At 45.6% G+C, this 25751-nt stretch overlaps 3 protein-coding genes across 4 annotated transcripts in view; 2 read left to right on the top strand and 1 right to left on the bottom strand.

The window, feature by feature from the left end:
- Positions 1–1113: 1113 nt before the first annotated feature.
- On the top strand, positions 1114–7861 carry kl (klotho). Of its 2 annotated transcripts, none has more exons than XM_037467153.2 (13): positions 1114–1924; positions 2185–2615; positions 2692–2771; positions 2864–3026; positions 3173–3278; positions 4068–4217; positions 4353–4588; positions 4995–5097; positions 5286–5464; positions 5709–5816; positions 5985–6090; positions 6318–6444; positions 7332–7861. In XM_037467153.2, the coding sequence occupies exons 1-13, from the start codon at positions 1208–1210 to the stop codon at positions 7685–7687; spliced, it is 2862 nt and encodes a 953-aa protein (XP_037323050.1). In that variant the 5' UTR covers positions 1114–1207; the 3' UTR covers positions 7688–7861. The 2 variants fall into 2 exon arrangements, with proteins under 2 accessions (XP_037323050.1, XP_037323049.1); XM_037467152.2 differs by having other exon boundaries at positions 1115–1924; positions 4995–5190.
- A 179-nt stretch (positions 7862–8040) lies between these two features.
- rfc3 (replication factor C (activator 1) 3) lies at positions 8041–10824 on the bottom strand. Its single transcript, XM_037467154.2, has 9 exons — positions 10469–10824; positions 10175–10312; positions 9966–10033; positions 9473–9570; positions 9175–9356; positions 8923–9059; positions 8739–8837; positions 8562–8631; positions 8041–8472 (listed from the first exon to the last, which is right to left on the bottom strand). The coding sequence occupies exons 1-9, from the start codon at positions 10553–10555 to the stop codon at positions 8281–8283; spliced, it is 1071 nt and encodes a 356-aa protein (XP_037323051.1). The 5' UTR covers positions 10556–10824; the 3' UTR covers positions 8041–8280.
- Positions 10825–12256: 1432 nt separating this feature from the next.
- LOC119215198 (stAR-related lipid transfer protein 13-like) overlaps positions 12257–25751 on the top strand; it is a 37413-nt gene continuing 23918 nt past the window's right edge. The window contains exons 1-6 of the mRNA XM_062558022.1: positions 12257–12356; positions 12505–12635; positions 13193–14075; positions 16664–16780; positions 19908–20087; positions 21220–21250. Of these exons, the coding sequence (XP_062414006.1) occupies positions 13359–14075; positions 16664–16780; positions 19908–20087; positions 21220–21250 (1045 nt within the window). The 5' untranslated portion in view covers positions 12257–12356; positions 12505–12635; positions 13193–13358. The remainder of the gene's footprint in view (positions 12357–12504; positions 12636–13192; positions 14076–16663; positions 16781–19907; positions 20088–21219; positions 21251–25751) is intronic.

Here is a 25751-nt window from a genome sequence, read left to right on the forward strand (position 1 = left end):
CACGTGAGCCGACACATCACAAGTTCGATGTGGACTCACTGAGCTGGCCGACTCATTTCTTCCCTCCGTGATCTTGAAAAGAACCCCGTGTTGTGGCCTTTAGCTGTGTGCGGCCCAGATAGACCACCTGCCCTTCAAAGCAAACTCAAAAAAAAAAAAAATAATGACATTCTCCATCCTCTGTCAGTTGCTGAGCCGTACCACATTTACGCTTAAATCACCCAAGCTGTGATTTAAATCCTATTCAAAGTTTCAACGTTAAAACGATTGATTCCGTTATAAATGTATTCATACAATTAGTTGTTTTGCATTTTTACTGGAAAAATACTATAAACCATTAATGAATCATCAAAAAAAAATTATATTTTTTTGACTAATGGACCGATGGTTTAATCTCAACTGACTGTCTTTTTCCCCGATTGATTATTTACTTGCAAATGTTCATTTCAAAGCCGATTACATGTAAACCATGTAGGTTTGAAGTGGCCGCACATTTTGTATTACTTTGTTGCACACGCACAATATCTAACACCCCTCTTGAGTTATTTATGCAGGGGGCCACCTGGGCCACACTATCCCGCAGTGAGAGGCCTGAGTTTCCAAGCAACCGTGAGCAGAAAAGGCGATAAGGAAGCGAGGTGACCATGGTGCAGCAGAGTGAACACCGGCTCTGCTGTTTGTTTACCCCCCCCCCCCCCCCCCCACCTCGCGGATCCAGTGAGCGACACAGATGAGTTTTCCTTGCTGCTGACATGTGGCATTAAATGGAGTTATGGGGCGTTCTGCCTGTGGAGGATGCATAGGTAATGGGGCCGCTGCAGAGATCACATTATTAAGGCGTGTTTGCACCTGGGTCGCTTTGGGTGGGGTGAATCAAATTAAAGTACAAATGCTCATCTTGAATAAAATAAAATCAAACCTGTTCATTGGCTATGTGGCTGCCGTGAGACCCGCGCAGCGACGCGCTGAATCCCTGGGGCCCTCTCGACATCACGTTGTGCCCGCGGACCGCCGTGCGTCAGGTGCATTGTCTAATGATTGACGGATCGATTGGAGGCGACGTGTGGCGGGTTCACAGCTGGCCGGCTGCACTCCGCCGCCCGATCTATATGGCCCCCGACGGGCGGGGAGGGGGGGGGGCACGCTCGAATGAATATTTAGAGCGCGGGACACCTGGACACCAGAGGCTGCAGGTCCGACGCGCACCATGAGCGCCCCGCTCGCCCTGATCACCTTCCTCGCCATCGCCTCCGCGGCCGCGAAGCCCAACGCCGGCCTGAGGACGTGGAGCCGCTTCGGCAAGCTGCCCTACCCGGGGGACAAGGCCTTCCTCTACGACACCTTCCCCGAGGGCTTCATGTGGGCGGTGGGCACGGCGGCGTACCAGGTGGAGGGCGCGTTCGAGAAGGACGGCAAGGGGCTCTCCATCTGGGACACGTTCCGGCGCGGCGGGAACCGGATGGCCACCGGGGACGTCGGCAGCGACAGCTACCACAACGTGTACAAGGACGTGCGGGCCATCGCGCAGCTCGGGGTCAGCCACTACAGGTTCTCCCTCTCCTGGTCCAGGATCTTTCCCAACGGCACCCGCGGGAGTTACAACGAGGTCGGCACCAACTACTACCGGAACCTCCTGAGGAGGCTGAAGGAGATCCGCGTGCAGCCGGTGGTCACGCTCTACCACTGGGACCTGCCCGACCACCTGCAGCAGACCCTCGGCGGCTGGAGCAACCCGGAGATTGTGGGGATTTTCAAGGACTACGCCGATTTCTGTTTCCAGACGTTCGGGGATGACGTCAAGTATTGGATCACTATCGATAACCCGTTCGTGGTGGCGCGCCACGGGTATGGTACCGGGGTGGTGGCTCCCGGGATAAAGAACGACCCCGATCTCCCGTTCCGTGTCGGCCACAATCTCATTAAGGTAAGTGACTTTTTATGGTTAATTATTTGGCGTAATTTCCCCTTTGCATTTGTGTTAAATAAAAATAACTAAGCTTGAAAATGTTCCATTAAAGTATTTACTCGAGTAAATTTTTATTTTTTTTTTACAGATTTTACAATTTGTTTCCCTTTTACAATTCTGAATGTTATCAGTCCTTTATTTTGTCTCACTCTTTTGATCTTGAAGCATTTTCAATCAACTTGCACTGAACTACGGCCTCCATCCTTCCCCCCCCCCAGGCTCACGCCGCCGCGTGGCATCTCTACGACCGCCACTACCGCCCCCGCCAGGGGGGCCGCCTGTCCATGGCGCTGGCCTCTCACTGGATCAAGCCCAGCCGCACCCGCCTGGAAAGCCTGCGAGAGTGCCAGTGCTCCCTGGACCACGTGCTGGGCTGGTTCGCCCGGCCTCTCTTCACCGACGGAGACTACCCCCCCTGCATGAAGGCGCGGCTGGGCTCGCGGCTGCCCTCTTTCACCCCCGAGGAGAGGGCCCAGGTGAGGGGAACGGCCGACTTCTTCGCCCTCTCCCACGGGGCCGCCTTGAGCTTCCAGCTCATCAACGACAGCCTGAAGTTCGGGCAGCAGGAGGAGCTGGACCTGAGGATGCTGCTCTACTGGGTCAGCGCCGAGTACGACAAGCCGCCCATCTTCGTGGTGCAGAGTGGCTGGTATGTTGACCAATGTGTCCGTCTGATGCGGCGTGTCTTGTGTTCTGGTTGTACTGAGGGACATCTTTTTGCACAGGTACGTCCTCGGCAACACTAAGACCGAAGACCCCAAGCACATGTTCTACCTCAAGAGGTTCATCGCAGGGGCCCTCAAGTGTGAGTAATGATTTTTTTATTGTTTTTTCTCTCTCTCTCTCTACTGTTGAACCATTGGGCGTGAACCTGGTCCGTCCGTCTGTCCGTGTCAGCCATCATCATAGATGGAGTGAATGTGATCGGATACACAGCCTGGTCCCTGATAGACGGCTTCGAGTGGCACAGGGAATATGGGATACGAAGGGGACTCTACTACGTGGACTTCAACGCTCCTGACATGAAGAGGGAGCCTAAGACGTCCGCCACCTTCTACAGGTACGCGTCGCCATGCCGCCGGTGGCGAGTTCGATGAAGGACGTCTCTCTGGCGATGCCTTACAGTTACAGAGAGTTGGGGGGGGGGGGGGGCTTCTCTCCCGGTACAGCTCCTCTTGAAGTGATGATTGTTTATTATTCTTAAAGAAACGTCATCCAGAAGAACGGTTTCCCAGAACTCCCAGAGAACAAACCAGCACAAGGAAGCTTCCCGTGTGACTTTGCCTGGGGGGTATCAGCCAACTCCATACAGGTGTGTGTGTGTGTCTGTGTCTGTGTGTGTGTGTGTGTGTGTGTGTGTGTGTGTGTGTGTGTGTGTGTGTGTGTGTGTGTGTGTGTGTGTGTGTGTGTGTGAGTTAAACGAGTCATTTGAGAAAACATTAACACTGTATTAACTTTGGCTGAGAGATTCAGTACCAACCTGACTAATATGTAGTTAGGTTTTATCACTATTTGTATTATTATCACTATTTCTGAAATTATTATTATTATTACATTACATTTATCTGACCCTCTTATCCAAAGCGACTTACATTATAACCAATGCATTACATTTTTGCCTGGGGAGCTATTAGGGGTTAAGTGTCTTGCTCAGGGACACTTCGACATGACACATGGGGCAGTCGGGATTCGAACCCCCATCCTTGCGGCTCCCAGCGCTCCACCCTACCCAATGCACCACCATTGCCCACTATATATTGTCTTATAGTGTTGCGAGGTAGGAAAACTGTAGCTGCTCCTTTCCTTTTCTTAAGTTGCATCGTGTTCATCACTCTATTTTGAACTTTCACTTTTCGGGGAGAAAGTCCAGCTCAGAAACGGCCCCTACGACGAGTCCTCTCTTAATCATAAACCACATCACATGACCTCATGCCGACCAGCTCTGCCAGCCGGGCTGAACATCACAGGGCCGAGCCGATTGTTTTTTATTTGCATTCGCGTGGAACAGGTCAGCGCGTGGTCATAGGGCGCCAGAGTGCATGTTTACATGGGCTCGTTGCTTCTGTTCACCCCCCCCCCCCCCCGCCATCTCGTGTCCTAGGTGGAGACCACGCCCAGCCAGTTTGCAGACCCCAGTGTGTACTTGTGGAACATCTCCAACAACGGCGAGCTGATGAGGCTGGAGGGCTTCAGTGCACCGCCCGTACGGCGGGCCGCACACTGTGCGGATTACGTCACCATCCGACAACAGGTAGTTCCTCCTACAAGTCGAACCTTCATCGTTTGAATAACAAATGCACATTATAGACACTGTGTGTGTGTGTGTGTGTGTGTGTGTGTGTGCGTGTGTGCAGGACACTGAGCGATCACTTCGCTTTCTCTCCAGGTGGATGAAATCCGGCAGGTCGGCGTCAACCACTTCCACTTCTCCCTCAACTGGTCGGCTGTGGTGCCCACGGGCGACGTGGCTCATCCCAACACCACCCTGCTGGGCTACTACCGCTGCTTCACCCGCCAGCTGCTGCGGGCCAACGTCACGCCCGTGGTCACGCTGTGGCACCACACGCGCCTGCGCAGCAGCCTGCCGGCCCCGCTGGATGCCGCCAACAAGTGGTTCAACAGGTCGGACGCCTTTTAGCCCCTTTTCCCCTTTGAATTTCCATTTTGGATTTTGGAAGAGCGGCAGGCTAATAAACACCCGTCTTTTATCAGATACAGTTTATCACTATGTGTGTTACTATGTGTGTGCGCTTCATCACGAAGCCGCTGCCACGGGATCATCCTTCCTTTTCCTGTAATACAGCGGCATCACTGAAACCAGGGGTTACACTGCTGTCATAATGGGACTGGCATTTTAACCTGAACTGGGACGGGTGAATGTAATAGATCATTTAGGCCATGCATTTATTTGTGTCAGTGTTTTCTAACACGTACTTTTGTGACTGCTTTATATCTGAATTTCATGCCTGCCATCAAATGCAAGCTCAGCGCATTATTCAAATCGTACCCGTTTCTCATTTGTTCCCAGTGAGACTCCGAAGGCGTTCGCAGAATACGCCAGACTTTGCTACAGAGAACTGGGGGCCCACGTGAAGATGTGGATCACTCTGAACGAGCCCAACGATGAGATGGTGAGCTACCAGGAGGGTCACAAGATGCTGCGAGCGCACGCTCTGGCCTGGCGCGTCTACGACGACGAGTTCAGACACGCACAGGGAGGAAAGGTTCGTTATGTACACCTACTTGACTACTTTTATCACACCGTCTGTAGGTTGTTGTTATTGTTGTTATTCCCGGCGCGGTTTGTGCTGTGCCCCAGGTGTCCCTGGCTCTGCACATGGACTGGGTGGAACCGGCGTTTTCATTCAGCCGCGAAGACGTGGAGCCGGCTAAGCGGGTTTTAGACTTCCGCGTTGGCTGGTTCGCAGAGCCGGTCTTTGGCAGCGGGGACTATCCTCTGGGGATGAGGAGCTGGCTGAGGCAACTCAACTCACTCGAGTACGAATACTTTTATTCATGTGAAGAAGCACCGCGATTGGGAAACAGATCAGTGATTCTAACTGGGATTCTTCAAAGATGTGATATGTCGGGATTTCAATATCATTAAGCCGGATGTTGTTGTAGCAGTATATCATTAATGAAAAAAAAAATCTTACGTATGCACAATTAATCATTAATGATAACTACTCTTTGCACTGAAATGTGTCTCCCATGTAATGATCTGCGCGTGTTTCCTCCTCAGCCTGCCGGTGTTCAATGAAAAGGCCAGACAGCTGGTGAAGGGGACGTATGACTTCTTTGCCATCAGTCACTTCACCACCAAGGTGGTGACACACGCCATGGAAGACGCGTAAGCTGAAGTCCGCTCCTTTGCCGTTACCTTCATGGTGACAGGTGACATACAGGCAGGAAACAAAGAGGAGGGAGAGTGCAGAAGGAGATTTGATGAAGCTAAAAGACAAACCTTGTGCTTAAAGGTAGTGGACATACAGAGAGAATCTCATCTCCATGTGTGCAGGTACACCTACAATGCGATGCTGGAGTTCCAGGAGATGATAGACACCACGTGGATGTTGTCTCCCAGGCCCGTTGTGCCCTGGGGTCTGAGGAAGGCCCTCAACTGGGTGAGGCGTCTCTTCTGTGCTCTTGCATTCTTGTTGAATGTGAATAGATTGGGTTGTTCAATGGGGGAGGATTACCAGGTTGCTATATTCTTTATGGTTTATGGTTACTCCTCCTCCTATGAAAAGTGTTTTCATACCAAGGGGACAAAATGAAACGGTTGTTTCCATGTGATACAACTCTGATAGCTGACCCTTGACTGACTGACTTCGCTCACCTGCTGTGTCAGGTGAGGGAGCACTACCGCGACGTACCCATCTACGTGATGGCTAATGGCGTCCAGGAAGACCCGTCCCGCTTCAAAGACAGCCTCCGAGTCTACTACCTGTACAACTACATAAACGAGGCGCTGAAAGGTGACACGAGGACACTTATCTTTTTTCAGGATCAATGCAGAAAACCTGCAGAATGTTGTTCTTTCACGTTAAAGCCTTCATCAGGGATTGAGGTTTTTCCCCTCAGCGGCCTCAGTGGGGCTTAATTATTAGACAGGATTTTAGGTCACTGACCCCTGAATAGTCAGCTGACTCAACAAAGATACACTCTTCACGTGCATCGGGGAGTCATGGTCACTCCCGATCCGATTCCCTGTCATGGTAAAGTTTAGCAGGTTACACTCAGTGGAGACTTTGGGTGCCACGTTAAAACATTGCAGTGGCAATCTATGATGTGCACATAGTGTTGTATTGTTGTGTATCTGAGTGTGCTCTTTCACCACTAGGGGGCAACCACACACAGAAAGCAGCTTATATGGATATCAATATACAGTATTATTATATTTATTTGGTCTAATACATCAACCATCACAGAGTTTATTCAATTCATATTTTTTACGTTGAACTATTTAATCTTGAATTCATTTTTTTATCCGGCGAGAGATCAATGTGAACATTATTAGTGGGTTTGTAATCACCATGGTTACTTTCTGCAGGTCAAAACAAATAATACTTTTTGAAGGATTTGGAATCAAAACAGGAGTTGTTTTATATTAACACTAAAATAGTATTTCAACCCTCCACATTAAACATTTGTAATCACGTTAGCATAATTATATAATTTTATCATGAAACTGGTGCCAATATATATAAAATATTTCCATAGAAGTAATAGCTGCAAACAGGATTTGTACACACCTGTCCTTAGATGGACTTATAACTTCATTATCCAATCTGTTAGGTTCATATGCCAAATGAATGAGGGGGTTAGAAGTAGAGCATTGATCTTTTTTCCCTGTTGGCCGCAGCTCACACTCTGGACGGCGTAAACCTGAAGGGTTACTTCGCCTACGCCCTGAGTGACCAAAGGGACCCGGGCTTCGGCTTGTACGGACACATTCAGGAGGAGGCCATCATCAAGGCCTCTCTCTCCAACTATCGCAACATCATCAAGCACAACGGCTTCCCCATTCAGGGCGCTGCGGCCCAGCAGTGTCCCAGCGTAACTCAGCCCCGCCCCACCGTGCCTCAGCCCTGCCCCGGCTGCCACGTGCTGGCCAAGAAGCCCGTGGTGGGCTTCCTGACTCTGGTGGGCTCAGGGGTGCTGATCACCTTGGGCCTCATTGTCTACTACACAGCCAAGAGACGCAAAGAGTATTACTGATGGTTGTGACTGTTTTTTATGTTATTAGCTGCAGATTATATGTTTATCCCAGAATGGCGTGCTAGGGAGTTTACACTCTTAATTTATGCTTAGAATTCAAAAGAAGGAAACTTCTGATTGTAGGGGAAAGAGTACGTGTGTTATGGCCTGACAGAACTCAATAAACTATTTTCTATGTTTTTGTAATGGAGTTTTTGTTTTGCTTGTAATACATTTCCTTAAATACTCTCAACAGTTGGAGACATCAGACAGTGTTATGTTATAAAGCAATGGCCACGATCAATGATTTCAGGAGTGATTGTTCATAATAATGAAATCAAAGAACACTTATTTTTTTAAATACAAAAAGCAATTTATTGTTACAAATAATTGCTTGCTGTGTTTGGATTGTTTATCCACTAGTGACAGTTCAAAGTTTACAAACTATTTACAGTAATGGGTTTTGGGGAAAAAGCTGTAACTCGGAATTGCTTTTGCACCAGTTATGTTGCGCAATATCACCAGGAAATCAGCAATATCACCAGGAAATCAGCAATATTTCCAGGAAATCAACAATATCTGTTGAACTCCAAGCAGCCGTAATCTATTCAGAGTCAAAACATCATCCCATCCAGGCCGTCCTCCATGAACTTCTTGTAGACGGCCATGAACTTGGCGGTGAAGGCCTCGAGGTGGTAGATGGCTTTGCTGCCCAGCTGCATGCGGTGTTCGTAGTAGGCTGCCATGTGGGCCACCTCCGTCTTCAGCTGACCGTCGCAGTTACTCAGCAACTCTGTCACCAGACCCTGGCAGGGGATTTGGACGAGTTAAATGAATACCCCTGACCTCAAACATCACTGGGAACCATTCTCACAGAGGACGGTGTGACCGCTACCTTCATAATGATATCGGGAGGGATGCAGTGCGTGAGCAGCTCGTACAGCCTGGCGCGAACCTCCAACAACCTGGAACCGACACCAGTAGAGATTCAGCGGTGAAATACGACGAATCTGATTTACTACCCTTCATTCCTACAGAGCAAGCTGAACCCTCTTTTCTCTCTCGCTCTTACCTCTGAGGGCTCTGCTGGCTGACGATGGCGTTGGCCGTTTCCCTGAGGTAGACCTCCCAGTCCGTCTGCGGAACGTCTTGGTCCGCCGAGAACGGATACCTGGGAACGATTAATCCAGTCTGGAATGAGCCGATCCAAAAGGTTACGCTGTGGAGGAAGGACAGCGCGTCTTGTGACGACTTACTGTTGCACTCTGCACGCCTCGCACATCAAAAGGGCTTTGCGGAGGTTGCGACCAGACTTCTCGGTGATTTGTTTGGCCAGTTCAGGTGGGAGGAGCAGACCCTCCTTTTTACAGATGGATGTCAAAACACTGCAGACCTGGTGGGACAACGACAGCACAGAGATGAGGGATGAATGGCCTGAAATGTAGACTTAATTATGCTTGTTCAGATGAGTGCTAGTGACAACATTAAGGACATCATCCACACTTTACTTCTTCCGTGCTGGGCAGAGGAACCCTGATAGCCAGACAACGGCTCCGAATGGGCCCAATGACTTTAGAGGTGGAGGTAGAGCAGAGGATGAGACGGCAGGTGGACATGTACTTTTCCATTGTCCGCCGCAGAGCATGCTGGGCATCCTTGGTGAGTCGGTCCACCTCCGTAAGCAAGACCACTGAAAACACAACAGTGACGGTCAGATATTGTGTTTTCACAAGGTGGATGGACGATGGAGGGATGTGCTCCGCCATCATGTGATGGGAAGTGAAAGCGACTTGTAGCCTTCACGACCTTTAAACTCCCTCTGGGTGCTTGACTGGATCTGCTGCGACTGAGCCACGGTCTTGATCAGCTCCTGGATCACCACACGGTCCTGGTTCCCAGCATCACTGTTAGAAACAGAACAGAGACACTCGTCGGACGCAGCGCACATATTATCTCACTGAGCCAGACGGCAGACCACTGAACAACACAAAGCCAAAAACTCCGAACGAGGAAGCTTATCATTTCTGCTGAAGCCACTTTCTTCCCTGACCTATAAAAATCAACACACGTTGTGTACTGTGCCTCAATTGGTTCAAAGATTGACCAATAAAATCATTCACATGAAAGGTTTGCAGAGTAGATGCCTAATAATAATAATAATAATAATAACTCAAACACGAGGACCTATTAATACATTTTAATCTGCTAAGTAACAACTACGGCCATCAAGTAAATGTAATAGCGTAAAGAATTCACTGGAATTAGGTGGAATCATCTCTTGCATTCATCATGAAGTTACCTCGGGTTGACTTCCAAGTGATAGTTGCTGGCTATCGTGTTGATCTCGATTTTCTTCTTCGAGGGGGCCTGGAGGTGGAAAAAAAAAACACAGAACACAGCCCTGGTCAGTGTTTACTCACAAATAGGAGGAGAGCTGTCGAGTAACCGCACGCTCCGACTGTAACGTATTGTAGGATCAGCTGGGACACTTGGGCCCACGTCTCTCACCACGACGGTCTGGTGCTCGATGCGCAGCTTCTCCACCCCGGCTCCGTACAGCTCCCTCAGCAGACACATGATGCGGGTCTTCTTCCCGGCGCCGGACGGCCCGTACACCAACAGGTGGGGGAAGTCGCCACATTGAACCTGAAACGAACATTAACAATAAACAGGGGGGGGGGGTTGTATTACTTGGTGGATTTACACATGCACGTTTGCCTGGGCTTCATCGGACTATGATGCTAATGCTAAATGTTGCCTGGTTACGGTTAACACAGCAAGCAAGCAGGTCGTTTCTCTTACCAGATTCTTCAGCTGAGTCGCTTGCTCTTTATGATAGTCGAGTTTCCCGAGCGAAGTCGGTCGATATTTGTCCACCCACAAACTCATTGTCTTATAAATTCAAGCACCGTAATGTTCCGTGGTGACAGCTTGGATCCAGTTCACCGACTCTCCCGCGAAATAGCGTTCATAGAGCGACCCGCGCTGCTACTTCCGCATGTGCTACGGAGACTCCGCGGGGTCAAAAAGGCGAGAGGCGAGCGGTTAATCCACCCGCAGGACTGAAAGTAGGCCACTGGACACCAGACGACGACACGTGTCTCGTGTCTAAAAACAACAGGCTGTTCTTTATAAGGTTTTTGTCAGAATGCTATTTTGTATTGTTAAATAATTGTATACAGCACTTAAAGGCGTCGCCAGCTAACATTCGTGTGCGATGTACTGCAAATGTTTTTTGAGCGGTGATTATAATTTACACAAGACATGTGTCCTGTTGGCAGAAAGCCCGGGGGAGCACAAGAAGTTAAAAGAGACCAAGCAGTAAATAGTTCACCTACGGGGTCGTTAGACGATTCATCTGTCTCTTAAAGCAGCATCTTTTTTGCAGCCGCAGCAGCAGATTGGCAAGTGTTACATTTTACCACCTGGGAATGTGAGAATTCAATCAAAAAAGCTTACAATTTCGCCACAAGGTTATTCAAAGGCATGATGAGAAATGGGAGCTGGTTATTTTTGGAGGAACTCACTAAATGCATTGCACTTTAATTAAATGTAATCTAATCCTGACCCCATCAGTAAAGCAAAGCTCTACACATAGTGAATCCATTTCATGTTTTCATCAGCTGCCATCAGAAAAGTGATAAATTGTATTTTCATGTTTTCTTTTATACAGGGAAGTTATCTGACTTCATGCATGTGCATGTTTCTTGTCAAAATCAAGTTTTGTTCCATCTAATATTTCCTATTTCACGCTGTTTTCTCTTATTGTTTTGTGTACCGAATCCTATCTCCGTTTTTTCTTTTTTTTCCTGCTTTTCTTTAGCATGACCCAGGTAAATATACCTTTCTATGACAGGAATGTTGTATATGTAGGAGCATGTCTCAGCAGGTTGGCAGGTTGAATTAATTAGGGCAGTTAAACATCTGGGACAGTAGGTGGAAGTTTATCAAGTTCATACAAGATAACTGTTCATTCATTATAAATTCTGTATTGTCTTTTTATGTAAAGGAAGTATTTTAAAGTTTCAGGTCAACCAAAAAAAAACATTGGTTTTAATAACAAGGATCACATAACAATGAAATATACAGGATAAATGCTATCCTATCATTTTATGTGAAAAGACCCAATGTTGCTTTTAAATGTCCTTTAGCGAAATTGCAAAATTTCCATCGCAGTTCTTCTTTCTGTTTGAATGAATTACAGCCAAAATCCAAAATACCTCAACAAGCAAATTTACTCTGTAGAACATATTTTTGTATAATGGTGACATTACAGATAGCTATTGAGATTATAATAACTCAAACCTTAAGTCTTAGTGCACCCTCTAACTTGACCAGATCTCTTCTCCCCCAAAGTCCAACAGGCCTCAACAAGCAAAACCTCCTTGATGTTAATATGTACAAATAACAGGTTTGTACTCTTGACCTTCAACACATGCAATTCTATGTGTGCTGGCAATGCTTTGTCAGGTTTGAAAATACCATAAATGCTTTCTTTTTTTTACATCAGGGCTTAACGTGTTGCTTTAGTCACAAAAGGTATGAATTGAGAGATTTTTTTTTAGAGAAGATGACGACGTGTTTAAAGCATTGCTGCATGTTTTGTTGAGGAATGTGCTTCCATGCTAAAAAATCCTTTGCCTCAGGCATCCTACATCACTGGGTGAAAAGGAGGAATGGAGATTGAAAGGTGTGACGCCTGCAAAGTAACACACACACACACACACACTTGCACAGGTAGCTCAAACACCTGCCTGTTTAACTCACCGTCTTCTTGTTGAGGTAAAGGAGGGGAGGGGAGAGCATTCCTCACCCTTTTCTTTTTTTCTTTCTCACAGCTTTTTGTATATTTTCAGAAGTAAACTCAGGGCTTCACACAGCCTTTGAGCTTTGCATTGCCTCGGCTATCCTTCCGACTGCTTTGCTGGACGCGCTCTTTGATGACACTACTTATGTACAACAATATCTGGTATGTTGAAATATACGTTTTTGTGTTTCTTTAAAAAGCAGCCCATTGTTTCTAAACTGTTTTTTAATTAGCAGATTGAGGTTACATATGCTTAATTATGGCTATCTAGATTATATATTAAATTAGATATTTAGATATTGCTTTTACCTCATTTTAAGACCATCCTCTGGGTGTTTTAAGAAAAAGAAAACATTTGCCAGGCCATTAAAGGGTGTGTTGGCTTAAGCCAAAAATATCCAGCATGTGTTTGAGCCAAAAGCATTTGTCAAAAAGTCTTAAACTTCAGAGTAGTGAATATAATATCCACAGTACTCCCAGGATCCAAATGGTGGGAATTTCTTTTTTTTTGCTAAAATGATTAAATTAAACTGCAGCACTGGGCCACGTATTACTGAGAGGAAAAATATTGATTGGTTGATAAACTAAGCAGCAGCTGCGTCTGTAAGCAAATCCAGACCTCATCTATTTACAGAAACAACTGTACACATGCATATTCACATAAATTAATCTGCCCAAAGTTACAACCTGTGTCTCTTTGTTTTATCTCCCCTCTCCAGGTATCAAAGGACCTCTCTGCGCCATTCAAAATGTGTAAATTTCCTCCATTCACTCATTATTTTAGCAGCTGTACGTGATAGGACAGTTCACCCGGCTCCGCTTGAGTGAGCCTCCATTGTGATCACTATCAAGGGCTCCACAAATGAGGACCGGTTCTGTGTCGTGATGCGTGACAGTCCCGTAGCTGAGGTGTCTGTTCACAAACAGTCTACCGGGCCTAGTCACCCCCCGGGTGTCACTGCGGGTGACCCGCACGTTCAAGTTCCCCTCTTGGCTGGAAGCTCCGGCGTGTCTGAGCCCGTTCCCCTGCGACCTCGCGCCCCGGCTCCAGTTGCCACTCGTGCTCAAAGATGGAAGGAGCTGAAGGTGGACATCAGCCCTCCCTGTAATAACACTAAGCCTGCCTCGAAGCGGAATGGACCCAGTGAACGCAGGCTCAGGAGTTCAGACGTGGCTCCTGGAGCAGGTCACAACACGGAGAAATGCGGTTGCAACCGTCTCCCGGCATCTGGGAAGGCAGCGCGGGACCGCTTGGACCTGCCGAGGGTAGTGAAGCACAAGCCCAGTGCCATTGTGTTCTGTGATCACGATTGTAGCCCTGACAACCAGGCGGCGTCTGGCGGCGGAGATTCCTCCCCATCCGCCGCTGAGGACGACGGCGGCGACGACGACGACTTTCCCCAGGCGTCACAATACAAGGAATTCCTGGTCAGTCGTCACAGGAGGAACTTGAGCAGGAACAGGAAGTGCACGAGGAAGAGGCAGGATGCACAGCCTAACGGTGCAGCGGCTGGCAGCTGGCAAAAGACCACCAACAAGGGCACACCTGCGTTCACAGGTGACCTGGAGGGAGAGGAACCTCCGCGCAACAACGGGAAACAGGTGAGAAAAACCACACCGGAGCAAAGGGGTGACACTGACTAAGAAGGTGAAAGAAGGGCCTTCTTCACTGCAGACCTGTTGACTGCTCCAAGGAGGAGAAGCTCTTATGATATTTACAACAGCTCTCTTTTATTTAAGTTTAGTTAAAGCCTGTGTGCCTGAAACTGAATCAGCTGAATTGAATTGAGCCTTCATTCGTTTCATTGTGTAACAAATCCATCAGTTAAAAAAAAGGCCTATTCTGTGACCATGAACCTACTTTCACCACTTGAGGGCAGTAAATTGTCTGTAACTGCTCCACGCGCTGCCTGGATGCCTTGATGCTTGTATTTTTTCCATTGTCTCTTCATTGATATACTTATTTTATAAGTATACGTATATTTCTAAAATAATTAAAGTTGGATTGCAAGCTGTGAACAATATAAATTATAACATTCACATGAGAGGCTACAATGTGGTTGCAGAAGGGTAGCTGATGCATCCTAAAGGACTTGGGTCCATAGATGCAGAAATGTTTGTGTTTAATGTGTAGTACGTTGTAGTAATATCTGGTTTGATTATGGCTGGTTCATCTTTCCTACACGTCAATGCACTATCCCTCCTTTGCTTCTCTCTTATGTTATATAAATATAAAAAATGAATCTAATCCTAACACGTCCCTTTTATGCTGCCAAAATATATCGTTATAAAGAGTTCATAATATTCTGGAATATTTATGTTTGAAGGGAAAGAAACAAATGTGTCGACGCAAAAGGGAAACTGAATAAAAAGCGATATATTGGCCGGTTTGACCTAAGTCATAAATTCTAATCAACTTTGCCATCCAGCATGCAATGTCCCAGCGGTTGTGATAGTGTGAGTCTGCCCCTGGCAGCGTTCTCACACCTGTCAGAGCAGCCACGTTCCCACAACACTCCCCAGGCCCACTCTTCTCCCCCCGTTGGACCGAAATGAAAGGATTTGTTCTTTCTTTGTGTTATCGTTCTTCCAGATTGACCAAGTAGCTTTTAAAGTCACTTATTGACAGACTTGGCCAGTTCTCATTTGAATACCCGTTAAGTCAAAGAGGCCCCATTGTGGTTCCACATTCCTTGAATATCTTGGTTCAGCCAGTTTAGGGTCAAAATCAAAAGCTGCGTTTAAGTTTAGCTGTCAAACTCGAGTCCGCAAATCAAGACGTTTTTCACATCATGTCCTGATTCTGTTGGTCACCGGGCCCATTACTGATTCAACTGCCCTTAGCAAGTTGTTACATTGTGTCGAATACTTTTGGACTCGAGCGTACAGACTGAAGTGTTTTTGACGGTGTGAACTTTCAAGATTCATCCTTTCGTTCCCAGAATACATAGCGTGCAGCCATCCGCTGTTTCAACTGGTGAAGTCCTCCTTTGGATTTAAAAGATCAACTGAATTTGTTTAAAGTGAGCTGCTTGCTTCCTCTCCACCAGAAAATCAAACAGTACAAAGACAATATTGTCTTTGAATTCACCAACACTTACTGTACAAAGCAAAGGACAGCCTCACTTCCTTACTGTCAAAATGGTCCTATATAGCAAAGATCTAGTGAGCTCTACCCTGTTTTAATACTGTGGTCTGAAGCCTGTTAACATTTCATGAACTTTGAGAGCACTGTGAATAGAAAGTGTGCAAATGGGATTCTGCATGCTGTGTGCATTTGTGTTCACGTTGGTGCGTTTTACTTGCCACTCAGCATATGTTCATGTTTGCAGTTACTCACTCCCTCTGTGCTCTCCCCTCGCCCCGGCTCTGTACCCCATAGTGAGGGTAAAAATAGCCCCCTGCTTGCACATAGACAGCCCTCTGTGTGTAGGAATCCGGAGATGTGGGGGCTGTAACGCACAGGAAACGGCTTTACTGCCAAAGCTGTTACTGCAGATATTTTTTAAACTGGTCAACACGAAGGGTTTGAGGACAGGAGTGGACAGAAGGGTGTGTTTGTGTGTGAGTGAGTGAGCGGGTGGGCGTTTCGGGTAGGTGAGGCCACGCTTGTGTCTGTGCATGTGTGTGTGTGTGTGTGTGTGTGTGTGAGGGGGCTGTTTTAGGACTTCAAGCTCCTCAAAGGGGCCCTATGTGCTGCTATCAGCCTGTGGGACTCTGGGATTGGCAGCGGAGCCCAGAAACAAAGCAGTTTGTTCAGTTCCTGGAAGGCCAGTGAACAAGTGTCTCAGTCAGAGTGCATGACCAATGCGTGGAGAGGGAAAGTGAGGGTTTAAGTACGTGCATGACTGAGCTGTATGGCACGGATGGATATTACAACACAGACAGCACAAATAATGTGCGTTTGCCACACTGATGTTTCTATTTTATTTGTTTAAGTATCTTTGGCTTTATCTCCTCTATCGAAAACCTCCCCTGTCCTTCATCTAAGTGAATCTCATTAAGGTTTCACCTCCTCCACAGTGCAATGATCGTGTGAGTAGACTGGAGGCAGTGAAGGGTGGAGTAGGAGGACGAGGAAGAGGAGTGTGTGTTGGTCCAGGGGACCAGCCTACATCAGTGCTGGGTTATCCCCGGGGTCTACACCATGCTCACGTGTGTGTTTGTGCCTTTTTAACCTGTGTGTTCAGGCTGCTGAGGGAGACTCCATGACCCTGTTGATGAAAAAGTTGGATCACCTCAATGAGGGGATCCAGGAAGTCCAAAGCGCTGACTCCAATGCTGAAGAGGAGCAGCAGAGCAACGCGGTAAGTCCAGTACAGTTAAAGCATGTCAAGTCTGTGCTTTAAACTGGCTTTCTATCATGAATCATGATAGAAACCAATTAACAAAAGATTAAATTAACAAATGAAAAGTCCAATCATAAAGATGACATTAAGAAGTTGTGTGGATAGTGAATGAGATTAGACTTAAAACAGTTTTAGATATAAGACGGCAATGTAGCTAAATAACCAAAGTCCCATCTCTGTGATTTTTAGCTTGGGGAAAAATACAAACAAAAAAGTGAATACTTAACATCACACCAATCATGGCCACACACACACTCATATGTGGAGAATGTCGACATAACGTGCGACCCAAACACTCACCAGTCTCTCCCTACTCAATGGGGCAAAATGAATTAAGGATGTTCTTCAAGCCTGCTGTGTTTCCGCCATTGAAGCTCTTCTTAAATCGCATTTCTGACTCGACCGGCCTCCATCTTGAAACAGCATCACTGCTCCAGGAACAACAGGCCCTGTAGTGAGAGAGTATCTTCCTCCAGATTATCATTCCGTTAAAGCTTTATTTAAAATAACTTGTGGAAGGAGGCTGAGGCCACCTCCTGTGCTTGGCTCCTCTGTTCTCCTCTCACATTACATTCCAGCTGCCTCATTTTTCTCACCAAGGGAAAATCTGGTAACCTCAAATAGCTCTTAAACCAACAGCACAGGACTTTAGGAATTCTTATAAAAACTCTGCGTTGAATCAAGCTAATCTTAATCAAACTGTCTGGCGAGCCAGTATAAAGCATTAAAATAGACGTTTTTATTTTTATACGTCAGGTATTTCTATGAAACACTAAAGCCACATGCAGTGGGGATATATGAAGCAACTCATCAAGGTAAAATGCGCAATACAACACAATGTAATGATCAATAAAAAGACAAATCATTAATGATGTTCAGTTCTGCTGCCTGAAAAAGAAGCAAAGAGACTTTTCATCCCATGAATGTCAAACAATTTATAGGGCAATAAAGATAAAATTTCCCCAGCTCAGAAGGTAATGCCTGACTTTCGTCTTCTTTCTGCAGGGTTATAATATATTACCATTTGTTGGAATAAACAACAGTTCTGTGGTCTAATATTGTCTAACTAGAATCAGGTTTTTTATCCAAGGTCAACAGCTTAATGTGTACAAACTGCAGAAATAGCTGACCTTAGATCAGCCAGTATTCCGTGGCTATAGTGTAATCACATCGTTTCATCGCCATCCATCGTAATTACAATAACTGCAACAAAAAAAGCCCATAACATTTTATATATTCATCGTTGACCAAATAACAGGCAGCAACCTCCGGGTCTGAAAAGTGACTCCAAAATATCAACTCCTCCGATTCCAAAAAGAAGTCGGACCATATCGAAGTCTTTTTCGTTTTGCATTTTCATCAATACAGCATGATGTTCATTATTAAGTTAAAGTCCCGAAATAGACAGTTTTATTTAAAAAGTTGCTACGACTGTGCTCTGTAGTAATTAACGAATGTTAGCATGCTAACACGCTAAACTTGAGGTGACCAACACAACATGATACTTGCTGGCACATGAGCATTGCGCTGCTGCGGAGGGATTTTAATCTGACAAATTAAAAAGAAATAAACTAACAAAATGTCAAACCGGCTGCATTAGTCGGTACAGCTCGGTTCTGCCGGGCCGTATCCGGGGAGGCCTCTTCCTCCTGCTGAACACAGCTGTGTCTCTCCTCCTCTTATCCCATCCTCTGCACACATGTTGTTAGACTAGCATTGCCTTTCACAGCTACTTCTTTTGGTACTTTCTTCCCGCCAGCTATGTCACGTCAGGAAGAACAACAAAACCGAGGACATGGGCAAGAACTCCAGCATTGGCAAATTGTTCCTTTAAGTGTAACCAACGTGGATTAAATGTCAGTTTGAACTGCTCTTTGTTTTGTGGAAAGCGCCCTCGATGTAGCTTTCTAACTGTGAGCCCATAGTTTGAGAGTTAACAACAGCATTATGCTGCAAACGCTCCACGGGGCCAGAGATGGAATTTTCAACACAGACCAGCATTGTATCTTGTGATGAAGGGAAAACGTGTGTCTCTCTCTTGGTGCGTTTGAAGATTGGATTCCTGCATGTTGTTCCATGGAAATGTATGTCGTTCTTCCTTCGCTCTCATTTTCACACACGTCCATGTTGTTGCCTCAGTTTTGGACTGAGGGGGGGGGGGGGGTACAGTGGTTGCGTCATAAGGTCAGGCAGGGATGGACTTTCCTATATTGTCACACAGGATGCGAGGATGGGCTGGTTGACGGGGGATTTTTCAGAAAGGGAGAAGGGCAGAAGCATCATCATCAGTGTCTCATGTCTCTAGAAACTCCGCTACCACCAACGCTAAATACCCCACGGAAACCAAGATACAGGGAGCTGCTGACATGGAGACAGGGCCTCTGGCAAGAGACCAGAGGAGAAACGGCTACATGGAAACTGAGATTAAAGGGCTAGAGCATCAAAAACAGCTTTTTGGAAACGATTAATGTAAAACAATAAAAGAGGCAAATGTGTGGCATTTTCTTCCTGCCAGCATTATTATGAATAATAAATACAGTTTCTTGCATATTGTGAAAACATTCAAAATGCATATTATCTTGGAAGAGGAGAGGGAAAACAAAAATGAAAGTGACTAACCTTAAGGAACAGCTGTGGGAACAACATTTGAATGATTGATTGTGGAGATCAATTTAATCCTTCAGTCAAAATGAGGTCAAACTGTTTCTAAGTTGAAAACCTAACATGGAAGAGAAATGGATCCTACTTCATGTGAGTCATGGTAACTCAACTTGTATCAAACATTTAGTTTTATCGATGACTAAAGTCCCCTCAGCAGCTGGCCATGAGCCTTCGACAACATGACAGGAATTCCCCAGTGGAAGATTTTCCGAAGATAAATTTCCATTTATTCATGGACCATTTAAGGATTTTTCCTTTTGATGAAATCGTAATTGTCAACTGCTGATTCCAAGTACAGCACTGAACTTGGATGAGAATTATTTTCACTGAAATATCATGCAATATAATAAAAAGCTATGAAAAAGAAACGTTTGAAAGCACGTTCTCTTTGCCCCATCCAACTTCTTCTTATCCGCCCTGGCAGGGGGCTTCGGTGGCGGGCGGGGCGGCGAGTCCAGCGCCACCTCAGGACGAAGGAACCACCACAGCTTCGGAGAAGCTTGAGCCGCTGACCAGGCGGCGCTCCCGACCTTTGACCCGCAGCAGGCCGCTGACCCGCTCGTCCCTCTCGTCCCCTACGCATCTGCATGCTCGACGGGTCAGGGTGAGCGAGGCTCTCCTTCTCTGGGAAGATCCGGGAGTGTTTGTGATCTGAGAAGAACGGGTCTTTGTAGCGTGTTCTGAAGCGTCAGCCTCAGTTTTTTTTTCTTTTTAACCATCTTTACACTGCTTTTTGTTGTCTCAGCCGTACACATTTTGCTTCAATCCTTCTCCCTGGGCTTCTATCCAGTCTGCATGTGCGCTGCTGTTGTGTAAACAAGGTGAAAGTAAAAGGATGAGGCGGCCCTGCGCCGTCCGGCAGAATGCGAGGTCATCTTTCTCCGCGTCAGCACTGCGGCAAACAGAGAACCACGAGTACAGCACAACAGGTGCAACCGCCAGACAGACGGAGAGAGTTGAGGAGCAGCGAAATGAGGGAAATGGGTTTAATCGATATTTCGTGTGTTGCCAACAAGGCCAATTCCACTTAATAGAATTTTTCAATAACATCACCGGGTCATCATCATCAGGATGGACGCGCTGTTGTTATGGGTATTGATAGTCTTTAAATCTCTCAAAGCGATGGCATGCCTCTGCAGAATACATTGGTGCATGCCTTTTGTCAAGAGTCTTTGTTTTTATTTCCTCTGTTAATGTTCTAGATATTGAATATTTGCGGCATGCATTGTTGCTCATGGATCTTAGTCTTGCTGTTCTTGATATTGATACTGTCTTGATTTTGTCTTCCCTCACTATCTTTCTTTGGCTCCCCTTGGTACTGTTTTTTTTTTTTTTTAGCATCATCGATTTTCTCTTTTTCTTTTTTCCAGATTAGCATACAACAAACAAACAAACAATCACATGCCACAAACACAATATGTTTTCCAATTAAGTTAACAACATTTTCACATTTCCAATTCCAATAAACTGATTCTTTTTGGCATTCAAACAAATGAACTCTTATGTTGCTTGGTTTTACTCTCATTCTATGACTCACTTAAGACACCTTCTTCCTGTTGGTTGAACCAAACTGTAAATGTGGGTCGTTTTCCCGGTGTAGCTACAGCTGCTGTTATAGGAGCGAGTGAACGAGGGTAACGGACTCTTTGCCTTTAGCTGAATTTTGTCCTGTGCTTATGTCAATGTATTTTCTTACTGTGGTTTATTCTTTTTTTTTTTCTTCTTCTCCATGACAGGCTGCTTCCAGGATGACCGGTGGATCGGCAGGTATGTGGTTGGAGGTGGGGGGGCGGCATTAAGTATCCATTCAGTTGGCATGTTTGCATTCCCGCTTTGGGATATTTTGGGATGTCTCCAACATGATTTCCATCCAGTATGACAAACCTCAACCACCCAGAAGGATGGATTTCTATTAAAAAACATGCAATCTTTGCCTCTACACATACACAACACATGCATATTCAGGTGCACAAGCAAAGATATGTGTGCAAGTTCACACCAAAATTACTTGCTTTGAAGTTTTTGTTTGGTGGCATACGCCATGTGCTAACACTTGGAAGCTTATCTTACTTTCACCAGAACAAAAACAAAGGTTTTCCCATTGAGAATGTTAAAAAGAACATTCATGATATTTTGGTTTTGTTTGGTAATTACATTTTTTGCCTTTTCCCGCTGGGACGCACGTTCCCAGAGACGGTGATATGAGATGAGGAGATGAATAATGAGTCCATCTCTGACCTCTGTCCATATCTCTTATCCTCAGTTTCCCTTTTTGACTGACATGCACAGGCGTCATGGCAACTGTAGTTAACGGCAACCCACCGAGATGTGTCACGTTTGCCGTGCTGCGGGATTGTTCATTTTTATATGTTTCGTCTTGTATGTGCGTGTTTGTGTGTGTCTGTTGTGTACATGTTGGTTTGTCTCCATTGGCCACGCCGAGGAGTCACATTACCGTCAATAGTCCACGGTGGAGAGGTGCATTCTGGGTAATGAGACCCCAGAGGCTGCGAGAGGTCAAAGGTGGCACGGTTGCTGGCGTACTACGCGGTTGTATGTTTGTGTGTGTGTGTGTGTGTGTGTGTGTTCATCCAAACACTGCAGCACGGAGCGAGAAGTGTAGACTTGTTTTACTGTTTGGGCTTTCGGGATCACGTTTGTTTTCCCACTATAGCGTGTTTATTTTCTGCTGTGATGTGAGGAAACGCGTTAGCTGTGTGACAGAGATCCTGTCTCATGCATCACGTGTGTGTGTGTGTGTCGCCCTGTGTGGGCCGTGTCTCATGTGCAAAGGGACAGGATACGATACGCACGTATCTGTGCTCACATAGCTGACATTCAGTCTGCTGCCCAACAGATAAACAGGGAATTCCTCCTGAGATTAAACCAGAACTACTGGTGTTCATACATGTGTTCTCTGTGGTGGGGGGGGGGGGTCATCTCATCAGGTTTTTGTAATCATCCGCAGCGTGTACCTTTTGATGTTATTATTTTTTGTTGTTGTGGGTGTGTGTATGACGCAATCCATGTCATGATGGTATTGGATTTAAATCAAACTTGTCCAGAGGAAAATGTTTAATCCCGGCAAAGGATTTCTTTTTGAATACATTTTTTTTCTATTTAAAGTACAATAACAGAGGCAAATTGTTTTATAAATGCTCAAGCGCTTTACTTGATGTCACACATTTGCATTGGAGCGATCTCTTCATTTTATGGTCACATAACAGTTGACACCTAACACCTATACTACACATGCATACATTCTATTGTTTTCACCTGAAACGAAGGAGAGACAGACCCATTTCCTTTGATTTATCCCTCGTGCTGTGGAGACACAGCGAGTGCCAACCATCATACCAAAGACCCAACTAACCAATATGTGAAATGCATTGCCAGCTGAAATCGGGTAGTAGACAGTAGTTCTGAATTTAAGCAGCCAATCCAATTGTTCCAGGTCTTCATTCCAGCTCACGAGAACATCACTACTGCTCCGATATATTTGCCACTCAAAGATATTTTAGAAGAGTGCTATTTTAGAGCAGCTGGTAAACCTTGAATGACCTTGGCATTAACCAAACGCACGTTGACACACATTCTCGACACTTATTTACTTACTTATGGAAGATTCATATTAAAAAACAAACAAAATCCAATGTTTTCACGTTATTGGAAAGTGTCCAGTGAGGCTGTGTGTAATAGCCTGTGAACCCTTTTAGTGTGTCCCTTTGCATTTCTTTAAATAGGTTCTTAATATGCCTGACTGGAGAGATTCCACTTCTCACAGACATTTCTCAATGTTTAACCAAAAGGTTTTTAGCTGTTTGTGAAGCCCATTCCTTCGCTGACATTTTCTTTTAAACTTAAAAGTAAAAGGTGCAGAGGGTTTGGTCCGTCCCTGTATCTATGAATGTCGTAGGTGTTTATATATCTGTGTGTGTGTGAGTACTTCCACCACTGTTTAATGCATAAAATACCTCACACAGAAAAACAGCTCAGCAATTAACTTGCAATAAACCTTTATTAGCTTAATTACGGTACCTTTTTGTAGTGTTTTGTGTGTGTATTAGTAGCTGTGATGTGTAATTGCAGCAGACTGCATACATTAAGGCTTTGTCATGCAAGGAGGTCCCTTATTAACTTAGAGGTTAGTGTGTGTGTGTGTGTGTGTGTGTGTGTGTGTGTGTGTGTGTGTGGATTTGGCTGTAGTCCCAGTCTTCCATCATCTCACCCTTTTTATTTTTCCTCTGTCTGTCTGCCCTCTGCTGTCTTTTCTGATTGTCTAAACTGTAACTCAACCCCCAGAGGGATTTTTATTTTCCATCATCCTTTTTTTCTTCAGTGTAGTTGTTTGCTTTCTTACATATTTCTGTCTCCCTAAACCTTTCTTTCAATCCTGTATTGCAAGGTTGCAAATGCATCAATACACAAATAATCACACATTATACTGTGCATATACGGTATACTGCTACTATCTCAAATGTTCTAAATGTACCTCCCTTTCTAGCCGTGATTGTAAAAATCCCAAATCATCATTTTACTTTTTATTATTATTTATTGACGTATCAGGTCAATTAACAATTGCTGTAAATGCTGACATATTCGTGTCTTAAATATTTATTACGGGGAAAAAGTTGTTTGGAGATCCAGCAGAGACAGAGAAATATTGAAATTCATTTGAAGATATGTTTTTTTTATTTTTTATTAAAACGTCCAACATTTGGGTACTGTGACCCAAACATTGCTCTAAATAAGTGCTCTACAATGTTCACCAGCTAGTTGCTCCGTGTCGGCTGGTTGGGCAGCACGCTGCTGTGTTTCAGAGCTTTGTCCCTGATGTCTACAACAGTTGGAAACAACACAGTAACCAAAACAGTTACAGGCGATAAAACCAAAACAATGAGCTCAAACTTGTAAAACTTGTGTGTTTGTGTGTAGATGTGTTGGCCTGTGTGTTTGACAACACGCATGTGAGTGAGTATTTGTGAGCGCCCTGCACACGTTTGTTTGTTGGTTTGTGTGTGGTCCTGCAACCCTAACTCCAACCCAGAGAAAAGACTTGAGGAAGGAGGTTGGTCCTCAACGACTTTCCTTCTAAAACGCGTTTTTTTTTAACAGCCGAACATCTCGCTATGTGTATATATTGCCCCCCTAAGTGCCTTTTTAAAATGAGACACCCAGCAACAAGGCCTATCGGCATGCGATTTGCACTCCCATGACCTGAGGAGTTTCCTCTGTATCCATTAGCTATTGTTTCCCATCCCGGCCCTGCTGCTTCCATACCACAGTCTGCTCCGCGTGGCCCTCTGCACGCGGCTTTCAAACCCCGGGGTCTTTCTGCAAATACAATGACGACCCCACCCTGTTAAGTTCCATACTGTATACCTCAGCCCCAGAGTCCGCTTCCCACATCCTCCCATTTCCAATCTGCATCCTCTGTCCTCCTCCGGTTCCCTGGCCTCAGAGAGCTCACAGCGACAGACTGAGGGGATAGGAGGGGGAGTCTGAGGGAAAGACTTTCAGCAGTGGCTCCTGGACCACTTTCCTCACGGCATCATTTTCTGATGGAATGGAGCAGAGCAGCAGTGACAGAGGCTCATTAATGATGAAACGTGATAAGCAGGCCGATCCTGTAACATTGTATGTGTATTAAGTCAAGCTCACATCTTGTTAACAACATCACCACTTGAATGCTAAATTATTTTTTTCTTTGTTTAAAGAATTGCTCTATGGTTAAGGATACACATTTTTGTGCAGTCGACAGTGAGTTCAGTTCTTCATGGTCGTTATCCAGAAGCAAACTTATCTTTTCCAAGAAGCTACTCTTTTGCCAGATATACAGTTTCAGCTCTTGTTGTGTTGCTCAGGGTAACGGACACCATCACAAGTGAACTCATAAACAGATGTTGGATTTTGAATCCTGCAGCAGTGATCTTGGAAATGCTTCTTGAGGAAGTGTGCAAAATAAAGAATTACTATGTGAATCATAGTATGTGTATGTTTGTGTATGTATGGTTCTGGGATCACGTGATCATAATGTGAGTCAAGAAATCAAGTCAAGGTCACACAGGGCCAATAGTTTCATTTAATCGAATGGTTTTCCACTTGCAGAGCGTTTGTTTTACAGGATGTAACATTCTTCTCCGCCCGGATTCCTCTTTTGTTTAGTTTTCATTGTAGTCCAAGCAAAGATTGCAGGTAGGCCGTGTTTGAGGGGACGTACGGTATAAGTACCGGCGGTTTATGCGTGGGTGTGTGTGTGTGTGTGTTT

Source organism: Pungitius pungitius, chromosome 16 (assembly GCF_949316345.1).
Source record: "Pungitius pungitius chromosome 16, fPunPun2.1, whole genome shotgun sequence".
Lineage (NCBI taxonomy): Eukaryota > Metazoa > Chordata > Actinopteri > Perciformes > Gasterosteidae > Pungitius > Pungitius pungitius.